Source organism: Musa acuminata, chromosome BXJ1-4 (assembly GCF_036884655.1).
Source record: "Musa acuminata AAA Group cultivar baxijiao chromosome BXJ1-4, Cavendish_Baxijiao_AAA, whole genome shotgun sequence".
Taxonomy (NCBI): domain Eukaryota; kingdom Viridiplantae; phylum Streptophyta; class Magnoliopsida; order Zingiberales; family Musaceae; genus Musa; species Musa acuminata.
Window position 1 is genome coordinate 37,949,993 of NC_088330.1, and position 13,054 is coordinate 37,963,046.

General features: G+C 39.9%; 1 protein-coding gene across 2 annotated transcripts in view; it reads left to right on the forward strand.

The window, feature by feature from the left end:
• LOC103982969 (ubiquitin C-terminal hydrolase 13) overlaps window positions 1-12,135 on the forward strand; it is a 28,725-nt gene extending 16,590 nt beyond the window's left edge. For both annotated transcript variants that reach the window (XM_065176922.1, XM_065176923.1), the window contains 11 exons: window positions 1,533-1,588; window positions 1,687-1,864; window positions 1,961-2,062; window positions 2,145-2,216; window positions 2,427-2,492; window positions 3,081-3,146; window positions 3,337-3,423; window positions 3,961-4,077; window positions 11,090-11,164; window positions 11,231-11,317; window positions 11,496-12,135. In XM_065176922.1, the coding sequence (XP_065032994.1) occupies window positions 1,533-1,588; window positions 1,687-1,864; window positions 1,961-2,062; window positions 2,145-2,216; window positions 2,427-2,492; window positions 3,081-3,146; window positions 3,337-3,423; window positions 3,961-4,077; window positions 11,090-11,164; window positions 11,231-11,317; window positions 11,496-11,537 (948 nt within the window). In that variant the 3' untranslated portion in view covers window positions 11,538-12,135. The remainder of the gene's footprint in view (window positions 1-1,532; window positions 1,589-1,686; window positions 1,865-1,960; window positions 2,063-2,144; window positions 2,217-2,426; window positions 2,493-3,080; window positions 3,147-3,336; window positions 3,424-3,960; window positions 4,078-11,089; window positions 11,165-11,230; window positions 11,318-11,495) is intronic.
• The last annotated feature ends 919 nt before the right edge of the window (window positions 12,136-13,054 follow it).

Sequence of the window (13,054 nt, forward strand, 5' to 3'; positions counted from 1 at the left end):
CCTACTAGATGTTGCTTTGCACGAAAAATACCACCTCTAGTAGTCTTATCACAAAAGATGCAAGTAACTGCATTAGGATCTTTAGGATCCTTTAGATAATTATATTTCTATGCAGGATCCTTTTTTGAATTCATTGAAGAATCTATTGAATTGTTTTGTACACTTGTCAGTTATCCTGAAACTCTAATAATAATTTCAAATAAACAAAGATTAGCAGTGTTAAAATCTAAATATATATTATTAATATAATAAATAAAGATTATTTTGACAGTAATTAATAATCTACTGTTAACATACTGTTAATAGTAGTAGGAAGAGTAGAGACCGACAGTGAGAAGTTGTAGTGAGAAGTTGAGTCGTGGATAGCAGGAGGCAACAGAGTTGCGGACAGACAGCAGGAGGTAGCAGACAGCAGCGGAACCTGCGGAGTTGCGGACAACAATAGTTGCAGCGGGGTCATATCGTGGACAGCAACAGGTAGTGGGCAGCAACAACGACAGACAATGGAAGCTAAGGAGACTCGATCGGCGACAGAGGAAGACTCGAAGGCAGCAGGAGAAACCATCGGCGAAAGAGGCAGAGGGAGAAATCATTGGCGGCGAACATAGAGGGAGAAATCTTCGGCGGCGAAAACTGTGAGAGAAGCGTGCGTAGGGTTTGGAGTCAAGGTCGCGCGCTAGTATAACTGCGTGTGTTAGCTGGTTCAATCGTACCAACCAACACAAATTTAACCGAACCAGACTTAAAAGTCTGATTTGGTCGCCTTATATCACCCGGGCGCTCGCCCGAAGCTCCTGACGCTTGGGCTTGGGCGAGCGCCTAGGCGGTGCCTCTTTGAAGCATTCCACCTGGCCCTTAAACAAGGTGCTCAGGCCTCGCCTCACCTCGCCTTGTCTGAGCACTTAGGCGAGCGCCTAAGCGCCTTTTTAAATCACTGATGGATCATGTTATATAGTTGAGTGAAACATTTTTTGTTTCACTTAATATTCCAATTCAAGACAAGGCTAAAAAAAATGAAGTTTAGGTTGTTAAATTGTCACCTATATCAATAAAAAGGATGATATGTTGGTAAAAGAGTGCAGATAGAACATCTGTGTTTGTAACAACATATAGCAATACAACCACCTGATTCTAGAGATAGGCACTAAATTAGCCGCTCGAAGATTTACAAAAGGCACAACTTTTGTATGTACATAAATTATGAGATAATATATGTAAGATAATTTGGGATCTTTTTATATTCAGAGTAAAACTACTTATATTGCAGTTTCTTATTCCTTATTTCTAATATTTCCCATCAGATTCTTCTTCTTGACAGTTCAATTCTATATATTTGGGTTTCAGTCATAGTATATCATTTTGTGATGCCTCGACACTGCCACACTTCAAAGTCTTGCAACATGCAGCATTTTATATGCCTTTCCAATTGTTCTACATTGTGATTTGCTTTTATTATCTGTAAAGTTCCCATTGATGTTCTATCCTAAATTGATTTTAAATCCTTGTGCTTAAGCATTGGTTGATGTTGACAGGTTGTTCACTTCCGGTCATTGGAGAAGCCAAAGGAGGATGATTTTTCTTTAGAATTGTATGTGTTAGGAACCAATAACCATTTATAATTCTAGGAGGGTAACTTGTCTTTTCTAACCTTTTCTTCTGATATGTTAACTTTTGCCACATTTGAAGGTCAAAAATGTTTACTTACGATGATGTTGTTGAAAGAGTTGCTCATCAACTTGGAGTGGATGATCCATCAAAAATTCGTCTTACATCACACAACTGCTATTCTCAGCAGCCCAAACCCCAACCCATCAAGTACCGAGGTGTGGATCATCTTTCGGACATGCTGGTTCACTATAACCAGGTTGTTAAACTTTGGCTAAAAGTTAACCTCAGAAACAAATATTTTGAATAGAAAAGGTCCTTAAGAACTAATAAAATTTGATTTTTATTTGCGTAGACTTCTGATATATTATATTATGAGGTATTGGATATTCCTCTGCCCGAATTGCAAGGTTTAAAAACTCTAAAGGTTGCATTCCACCATGCCACAAAGGATGAGGTTGGTTTTCACCTTTTCTGCTTATTGGTTGTGCTTCTTTTTGAAGTTTAGTTGCCACTTATATATATTTTTTTTCTCTTAGGTTGCAGTTCACAGCATCAGACTTCCAAAAAATAGTACTGTAGCTGATGTAATTAATGACCTGAGGACAAAGGTATATCTTGTCTATGATGCAATTTGCTGTCAATATTTTTAAATATCTAGGATAATGAGCACATAAATATTTATATTCTTCTTGGTATATATTTGTTTTTGATTGATAAAAGAAACATGCACCAAATGTTTCAATGATCATTTTGCTTCACTTGAGTGCTCTTGTCTGATCCAGTGTTATTCATTATCTAATGTTATTATTCCTCGTTAGGTTGAGCTTTCTCATCCTGATGCTGAACTCAGGTTGCTTGAGGTCTTCTATCACAAGATCTATAAGGTACCTTTTCTGGTCATTTTTTCCTTTTTAAAAAAGTATTATATTGTAAACTCAGATGAGACTAGCAAATTAAAGAGTTTAATAGGCTCTACATAAACATGATTTTCTTCAATTTTAGTTCCTGTTCTCTTGTTTTGATGCCCAAAACATACCCTCTTTGGAGATGACCCCCTCTCAGCTACAACTGGAGGCTAAATTGAATTGTGCATGATTATAGGCTTGTTCAATGAAGATAGAGTTGCCCATGAACAGTTAATATATGACTTGATCTGAGAGATATGCTTACACTGAATGCACCTTTGACTGGCACGCGGTAGTTAATGTTGGATATTTCAAAGTTAAACTCTACCCCAAAGTTAAACTCTATCCCATTCAACTGAAACAGAAAAAACCTTTGCTCATATAATCTTTTCAGCTAGTATTTTTCCAGCAAATCTAAACTTAGAAACCCTCTATAGTTATTATGAGGCTTCAAGCCTTCTGACTTGAGAATATTTTGGTCTTATAATGACTTCCTTCTGTGTTAACTTAATCAAATTACTTATTTTCCTGTGTTAGCTTAATCATTTACACTTATGATCCACACAGATCTTTCCACCTGGTGAAAAGATAGAAAATATTAATGACCAATATTGGACTTTACGTGCAGAGGAGGTAAGTTGCTGGTTTTCTTGGATGCTATTTTGGTGGAACTTTGTCGTTAAAAAGTTTTTGTTATTGTAGCCTGTTGAGTTTTTTCTTTCATTCTGGGAGATCCATTCTGCCGAAGGCAAACTTGGGTGGTTTTTCTTATTGAAGATTTAAATTACACTATTTAAACTATTTTTGTTGTATGCCATTGCAGATTCCAGAAGAGGAGAAAAACCTTAGTCCTCATGATCGTTTGATTCATGTTTACCACTTCACTAAAGATCCTAATCAGAATCAAACGGTAAATGCTTATTGTGCTTGAGGTGACATTTTGTTGCTTTTTTACAAATGGAAAACAAAATTTTAGATGTATCTTTTGTGAAAATGTTAAAGCATTGGACTTTTGCTGAGCCATATGCTAAACAAATGCAATGCCGAATTATGCCTTTCCGTGCTTTCCATGTGCTAGGAATGTAGGTCTATATCGTGTCTTTACCTATGGTCTTGTGACCACACTTTGTGCTAATTTGTTTGAACTTAGTGTAGCTGGTTTTGACCCCACACCTTGTGATATACTGACAAGTGACAAGTCATTTCATGGAAATATCATTTATGGGCATGAGTTATTTTCCATGAAATTTATGATGTTCTCCACTCTTGAGTTTTCCTTTCTTGTACTAATATAGTAAAAATAAGAGTCTCCCATTTGCTTAATTATGCTTACATATCCTTCCTGCTTTGTAAATTTAGGCAATTGGTTAGCTTAGTTGGTTTCATTTGAATTATAATAGTTTTGCCTGAGAACCTTATGCCATTATCATTTTATGTGCCTTTACAGCAAGTTCAAAACTTTGGGGAGCCATTCTTCATGGTTATTCGGGAAGGCGAGACTTTAGCTGATGTAAAAATACGCATTCAAAAGAAACTGCAAGTTCCAGAAGAAGATTTCTCAAAGGTATTTCTTCATTTATATTTGTGATTTGGTGCTCATTTACATTGCATCTTGTGTCCTTCTGTATTTCTGGCACATCCATATACTGTGCCATTTAACCCTGCTTTATATTTATTTTTTTACTATACTTGCCCTAGTCGAAGATAACTAGTCTATTATTTTATATTAAATTAGCCCATGTGCAAATAAGTTTAATCAAGTTGGGGTATATTTGATTTTTGGTCAGCTTCAACACCTGGACTAGCTGGTTTTACATAAATGAGGTATCAATGTGATGGAAGTATGTTTACATGCTACAAGGTATTATTGAATCATGTTCAGATTTAAAGGACCAATTTTCATACAAATTCTTCAGCCCAAGTGCATGACATCACCTTTTGGACATTTAATATTAAAAAAACCTCTAAAGAGGGACCATTTTCATGGAATATCCTATTTCTCAGCCTAGGGGCCAGCACAAGGAACCAACTTTGTGGCCTTTCTCCATATAATAACCTTATGGAACCAGAACCCATATGTAAAATTCAAGTGTGCCTAAGAAACAAATAGTCAAATCAGATAGAATTTGAGGCGAAAGCTCAAGAAACCCTATCTGAAATGAGTTCCATCTCCAACTCAAGGGGAACAGAAAAGAAAAGGAAAATTTCTCAGGAGATTCATAGTCACTGAGCCCTCTGTTTTGCATTATTAGGTATTGAATGAAAGAAGAGAACAAAGTACTAGAAGTTCCAATTCAGTGTTTCTTAACTGGTGCTCTTTTCACTGGTGGCTGGAGGTGAGCTTGCATCATCTGTTATCATTCTTCTTCCCATGTTGTCTCCATAAGGGAGAAAATTTTAGGCATAACAAAAGAGTCAGAATAAACACAATCAACATGTATGTATTTACTGCCCTGACAGCAATAGAGTGAAACCTAAAATATCGAAGTCAAATAAAAGAAATATAGAGCACAGCTAAAGGCATAAAAGTATTGAGTAACGGAAAGAAAGAATATGAAATAGGTTGATCTTGGCATTAAGTAGTGCTAAAGGGCCTCTGTATATAGCAATCCTTGTTGCTTAAGCTGAGATGAGATTATGAAGGAATATTCCCTTCATGTTTTATGAAGTTATTTGATAAAATATGAAATCAAAGACCATTAAATTTCATTAGAAAATGTTTTTTGAATCTTGGCTAACTTTCACAATATTCCTGATGCCAAATGAAAAGATCAAGGTTTTAAATCTCGGTCCAATTACTGATCTTATTAACCCATATGACTGATTTAGTATAGGTATACTAGGCAGCATGGTTTGAAAAATTTTAGGCAGACAGTAAATACTCGTCTGAATCGGGCCACGGACCAACCCATTTTGGACTCTTTGGGTTCGTTTCAGGCTTTTTAATTAAAACTCTTAATGTATTTTAACAGCTCAGTCTCTCTCTCTCTCTCTCTCTCCCCTCTTCTCTTGCGATCATGTTAAATGAGGCCCAAGCCCTTGGCTTCACCCTCGTGTAGCTTGTTATCGCCCGCCCGCCCTCCCGATACCTCCTCTTCTCTTTCTCTTCCTCTTTTGTTCCAACTCCTTCCCCTTTACAGTGATGATCTATCATGTTCGTAGTTGGGATTACGTATTGCAACCAAGCGACATCCATCTGCAAGGGTCAACTTATAGACCATTACCTTGTGTAGTTCTAAGAAGAAAAAGTTAGAAAGGTAAATGCGTAGATAGTATATTGTCGTCACGCATGGCAAGGGCAAGATAACTGGGATTGCAAGCAACACAAAATAACTATCTATATTAGGCACAGAAGGCTCTCGAGAGTTTGGCTAAACAGTCAAACACAGCGATTTCAATAGGCGCTCGGACGTTCGCCTAGGCGCTTGGGCGAGGCGAGGCGAGGCCCGAGCGCCTCGCTTTATGTCCAAGCGCCTCGCTTCAAAGAGGCGCCGTCTAGGCGCTTGCTCAAGCCCAAGCGCCGGGTGCTTCGGGCGAGTGCCCGAGTTAAATCAGGCGACTGACCAGTGTTTTACGCCTGGTTCAGTCTCCGGTGCTTTAGTTGGTTCAATCGAACCAACTAAATCATCGATATCAGGCTCTCTCTCGCGATTTCCCTGACTTCCCCAACCCTAACACTTGCGATTTTGCTGTCGAGATTTCTTTTCCGCTGTCGCTGCTCTCTGGTGCCGCTACCACTGTCGTTGCTCGCCGCTACTGTCGCTACTCGCTGCTGCCACAATCGCTGCTCGCCGACTTCTCGCGTTGTCGCTCACCGCTTGCAGCTCCCGCTCCCACTCCCGCTGTTGCTCGCCGCTCACGCTGCCGTCGCCGCTCCTGCTCCAGCTACCACTGTCGTTGCCTCAGCAGCCTCGGTCTTCTCACACTCTTCTCACTATACTGTTAACAGTATATTAACAGTATACTGCTAACTGTATACTAATAATAATATTTTTATTTATTAGATTAATAATATATTATTTTAATTTTAATACTATTAATTTTTATTTATTTAAAATTATTGTTAGGTTTCAGAATAAATGGCAAGTGTACAAAGCAACTCAATAGATTTGATGTAAAATTTTATTGTTTTGATTTTGAGACTTGTTATTAATATGACATTATGATTTTATACCCGATTTTCTTAATTTAATAGCATATTTTTTTATTTAAATAATTATATTAATTATATTATTCATTTTTATATTTTAGTGCCTCGCTTCGCTCAGGCGAGCGCCTAGCGCCTCGGGCATTTTTGGACCTTGGTGCTTTTTAATGCCTAGCGCTTTTTAAATCACTAGTCACACATAAAGGGGTTCCGAAGTGATATGCGTCCGCAAGGGTCAGCCTAGACCTTAACCTTGTGTAATCCACAAAGGACCTGCACAACGAAGAAAAGGTTAGAAAGACAAACGTGGGGGTAATATGCCGTCATCATGCACATTTAAGCCCCTTGGAGGTGTTACGCTATAAAAGCTTGACTATTGCTGGTTGGAACTTTGCCAATGCCATATCGCAAAATTTGAAGAGTATGGCTTTCTCCCGTGAAGTTTGTTCATCGCATCTTTTGTTTGACGGGATTTCCAATTGATGCAAAGCTCCACCGCAAAGGCGAGGAGAATTGGGTTACTTGGAATGGATTCATCCGAATTCCTCGAGTTGTACTCCTTGCTCCGAGCTGGTTACCTAACTTCGTCCCCTCTTTGTCATCGCACTTCTGAAGCATAAGAAGTATTGCTTGAACCTGAGCCAAGTCAGGTTTCGCCCTTGAAGAGCGCTTAGGTGGATTTTGGTCGTCCCTTTGGGATTGTCCACATCCCAGTTGCGACCGAAAATGTGCTCTCCCTTTTGGAGAACAATTTTGGTTAGGCTCGGAAGACTCGTCGCTGTAGTACATGCCTCATCTCCTGATGTTCATGGCCCTTTGTCCAACGCTTTCTCGACTAAATTCTTTTCGAGTAGTTTTGTCCCTCCTGGACTCGAGGTCATTGCAATGCCTTGCCTCTCTTAATCAGTTGCTTTTGTACACCTTATGACTTAGGAAGCATTTCCCTCTTGATCTTTCGCCAATCAGAATGCAACTTTTTGATATGGTCACCTCCATCTTTGTTATATGGCCATCGCTAACTCTGATTCTTCGGTCGTTTGCATGGCATTGGCGGTCGCTTGCCCGATCTTGCCCCTTGAAAGCACCAAGTAACCCATGAGCGAAGATAAGCTCTGGATCAGTTCATCGTCCAATAACTTGTTTGAGAGGTCCCGAAGATTCTCCTACTTCGGAAATGATGCCCGATGTGGATGGTCGACTAGATTTGTCGACTCCTTCACTAAGCTTAAATTGCCATTCCACCTTGTGCCTTTGTGGAAAGGGCTTTAACAACTGAGATCCTGGAACATTGGCATATTCTACAAGTGCGTTTGTCTCAATAGACAATTGTCTTGAGCTGAGGCCTTCTGACTCCAACTGCATCGCTGTGCGATGAGTCGGGTCTTCCCAGCTCGATTCTTTTGCCACTTGCATAGTTGAGAGTATACGTGTCTTTCGAAGCTCTCTTCGAAAGTGCCATCATGCATGGTGAGTCATCGTCCATCAGAAAAGAGTTCAAGAACGACATGCTACTTTTGCCTCTTGCAAAAATTCCACCCCAAGGACGACTTGGAAATCATCCAAGGCAAGCGCCATGAAGTTGGTGCTCTCGCTCCAATCTCGAATCTTGATGTTGACTCCCTTTGCCAATTCAAAGATAGGCTTTGCATCCAAATTTACAACAATTGCACCGCCCCAATGCGAGATCATCCTGGTTATCCTCTGTCATTTCTCATCTCCGACAAACACGAGCTTGAAAAGTCAATCTTCTTCTATGGCCTCTGCTTAGGCTTCTCTCGGACTTCACTTTGCAATGTGTTCAACAAACGCATAGCTCCCATGCGAGGTCTTGATGTTGATTTATCACTAGAACACGACCTGTTCGAGCCGGAAGATTTTGCTTCGCTTTGACCTTCTCCGGCTGGAAAGAAGTCGTAAGGGCATTGAGTGCCTCCTTTCGTTAGCATTCCAACATTGGATGCTTTCCACTGCACAAAAGACATATGTTGGACTTCAGGACATTCCCTTTCGATCCATGTCCCGTCGAAGCTCGGAGCACCTTTCTTCTTTGGGTCCTTCCATTTGGAAGATTTCAAAGATCCCTTCTCCGATGAGTACTTTTTCTCTGTCATCTCTGCAGAGAAATTTGTGAGTTGTTTTACCTCAGTGATTGCACCTGCTAGCTCTCGGATATTAAGATAGTGCAACTCCTATTGGGCCCATGGTTTCAAACTGTCGAGGAAGCAGAAAAGTTTGTCTTTCTCGGACATGTCTTGGATATCTAGCATCAATGCAAAAACTGCTTCACATAGTCTCAGGTAGCAGAGGTTTGGCAAAGTTGTCGCAACTTTCGCAATGCAACGAACTCCGTGTTCTCTGGCATGAATTGAGTTTGCAATTCCGTCTTCAAGGCTTCCCGAGTGTCGATGTTATTGCGACCTTGTTGCATTTCTTCCCATCGTGTGTGCCACCATAGTTTAGCATCATCGACAAGATTCATCGTCGCTAATGACACCTTGGAATCTTCTGATTTGGGTCGAGTTGCTCTGAAGTACTATTTCAAATATAAGAGAGTTTTCTAACATGGACGTGAGACATTCCTCCGCTCGCATGCATATAGCATGAGTACCGACACTTGAGTCGTCAAGTCCCTTACTTACCCGTGTAAGCATTGCACAGACTCTCGTGTCGTTTGTCAACCTTTCAAATCAGACATCCAGCTGATCTAGTTGGGATTCCAACCCTGTTTGCATGGACTCTATATCTCAAGAAGCTCCCTGCTTTCGTAGAGATCTGTGAACTTTCAGTTGACAAGGTTGAGTCATAGCTCCAACTCGGCCAATCTTTCTTTGTGCCTCTATGTCATTCATGCTACTCTTCAACTCTTGCCTCTTCTACTTGAGAGAACTCTTACGCTGTGGGAACCTCATTGCAAATGCCACTTTCCACTTGAGTGGCATTGCTAGTTTCCGCGTGAGTGCTCATTTGTTTCTCTGGAACAGTCATGCATTGCTGTTGCCCATCATATACAGCAATGCTGGTTTTGCCACGCTGCCTTGCCATGCGTCCGCAAGGGTCAGCCTAGATTTTAACCTCGTGCAGTCCACAAATGACCTGCACAATGAAGAAAACATTAAAAGGCGAATGTGCTGGTAATTTGCCGTCGCGCATGAAAAGAGCAAGATAATCAAGATCCAAAGCAACACAAAGCAACCAGCATTTATTAGGCTCGAAAGTGTCTCGGAAACGGGCTGAACGAGTGCACACAAAGGGGGTTCGAAGGTAGATGTAGGCTCAATGTTCACCTAGCACTTTCATCAAACATAAAGCAGTCACACTAAAGACGTTGCATCACCCCTCAAACACCTACCCAAATCCTCATCGGCCCCGGTGCTAGCTGGGAGGTTCCAAGGTGTCAAGACGGTTGATGTTTCACACCGCTAGGCCGTCAGCCAGAAATCAGCCTGTGGCACATGAGAACGGTGTAGTTTTGGGCCAATTTTCCCTTTGTGCAGTGCCACACAATCAGAAACATTTTCGAGTTTTGCATGATGACAACAGGAAATAAAAATACTGACAATAAACAAAAATGGGGCTGACTATAGTGTTTTCTGCCCCGTACAAGCTGCCCTAAAGAGCACCGAAAACACGAATAAAACAGTAAAAAACAAGAACCGAAACCATCATGGACAAGCTATGAACACCTTGTCTGCATTGTTCCATGACAAAGCGGTATATCAATCTATATCGGACAATATTATTGAATAAAAAAATAAAAATGAATGTTATTGTACTGGTATTGAGTTATATGCTGTGATACCATTGGTTGAACTAGTAAATATTGCTTGGTGTGTACTGATCCAAGCGTAGTTAAAACCTTGGTAAGATGATTTTTATTGCACGTGCTTGTTTTTCTTTTTTGGTATTTTCCTGATGCATAGATTTATCTCAGTGATAGTTTTTAGTACACTTGATATTTTGTATTCTCCTGATTTATTTCTGTTAGTGATGATATCTTCTCTTGCTACCTGAACCCCATTCTTTTTTAGCGTTCAAAACCTGAATCTTGGTCAAGTATATGGTGCTAATAACATTTATGAGATGACACAACATTGAAAATAAAATATCATCCATGGTTATTCTCTTGTGACTTTGTGTAGACCAAAGAATTGCCAATTCAACCTTTGACTCATTGTAACCCACTTTGTTCAAAAATCTGAGCAAGTAAAACCTTTCACTCATTTTGAGAGCTCAGGCAGTCTTAAGCACAGAAGAACAACTGCAGAAATATGCCAACTATTACAAGTATTCATTATGATGATACCAAGTTAGAGATACTTTAACCTGTAGTACTTTTGCTGCCATGATGACATATGCATAAATTGCTCATTTGCAATTTAACATCACTTTTTTTGTGTGAAATCTGACATTGTTTCATGTGTTCAATCAGTGGCAGTTAGCATTTGTAGCACTTGGGCGCCCTGAATACCTCCAGGATTCAGATATAGTGTCCAATAGATTTCAGGTACATTTATTTACTCTTTCTTCCTCCCCAGTTGTCACTTCCCCTAACTCCTTTCATCTGGCGCAGAGGAGAGACATTTATGGAGCCTGGGAGCAGTACCTTGGACTCGAGCACTCTGACACTGCTCCAAAAAGGGCTTATACAGCTAATCAGGTAGAGTGATTATATTGATTGCATTTTTGTTGGATATGTATGCGGAATAACTTTTCAGTTTCAAGGATATTAGACAGCTAGCTATATCAGTCATGTAGCTACTTGTAGATGTTCCTGCACGACTGTGGCAAATTTCATTTGGCTTTCCTCCACAATTATTCGATATTGTATCCTGCAGAACCGCCACACATTTGAGAAGCCTGTGAAAATTTACAATTGAAAGGTGGCTCATGGCTGGATCTCCCATGGCATTCAATCTGTCACCTCACTATCGCATGGACAGATGATGAAACTTGAGCTTTTAACCACAAATGCACCATGGTGAGGTGGAATTAAGGGGATTCACCACCAAGTTTATTGTTGTGGTGTAATATGTGTGTCAACGTTAGCCAGGACCGACACGGGAGAATATGCTTGATCACTAGCTCTCTCAATGGCACCACCTCGTTTGATAAGTTGTGGTTTTCTGATCAGGCCCTCTGCCAGATTTCCTTCTCTTTGAGCCCGTATAATTTAGTACATGAGATTTTGGACTAGAAGGGTATATATAGGGAATAGTTGGTGTCCTTGACATTATTATTATTATTATTATTTTTTGGGTTTAGCCCTGCCTCGGGTATGGCTCCATATTTTTCTTCCTTTATCCTGGCCTATAAAAACCTAGGGCTGTAAAATGGGATGGTTTGATGTAACTGGCTGGCTTTCCGAGAGCACCCGATCCTGTAAAAGAAATGCCTGTGTTGGGAACTTATCTTCATATATTTCAATCTTGTATACATTTTTTCGTGATGAGAATTTTGAGTGAACTTTCAGCATCATGCCTTATTATTTGTGCCAAATTGGTGATTTCTTCCAAACAAATTATATGTTGATAACAGTGTTATTGAAAAAAAAAATCACAAACAATAGTTTGATTGGTCAGTCGGGAGGACATTCTCGTGCAATTTCAGATATTGATTCTTTTGTCTAAGCAGTGCAGCAGAATTTCTCACAATGAAATCATACGACCTGCACGTAGAGAAAATAATGTGTTGGTTACATTTCAACACCCGACCAAAACTATTATAGTCAAACATACGCTTAACCAAAAGAAATCTTATCGAACGCTGCACATTTGATAATTTTACGTGCATGTTTCATTGTCGCGTTTACTCGGTTTCTTCTACTTCTTTAGCATCTCGATCTCTAGATTTAAAAAATTTATATTAAAATTTTTATAATTATAAAAATAAAACATCTAACTCTAATTATTATAACGCTATCAGTTTTACTGAAGCATGATAAACAAAAAAATAATTTCAATGTCCCAATTACCTTTTTGATGGTAGCGAACAACATCGTTGGAGGCATGGATGGCTACTGTGGATGAGAGAGAATGACGATAAGAGATGAGGCAAAAAGAGAGGAGGAAAAGGATGACTCAAATGCCAACGCCGACCCAAATATAAAATGGTTGCTCAACATCTAAATCAACATCGACGTAGACATTGATGCAAAACGATGTCGCTCTACATCTGCGTCAATGTCGATTTAGATACCGAGCGATCCTTTTGTCTCTCTACATCTACGTCGATGCTAACTCAGTTATCGAGTGACATCGACATAGATGTAGAGTATTGAAATCTGTGTCGTCCTCTTCCTCTTTTCTTTATCTCACCTTTCACCGTCGCTCTCCCTCCTCATCCACAACAACCACCCATAACTCCTAACGGCATCGTCGTCCGCCGCCACTTAAAA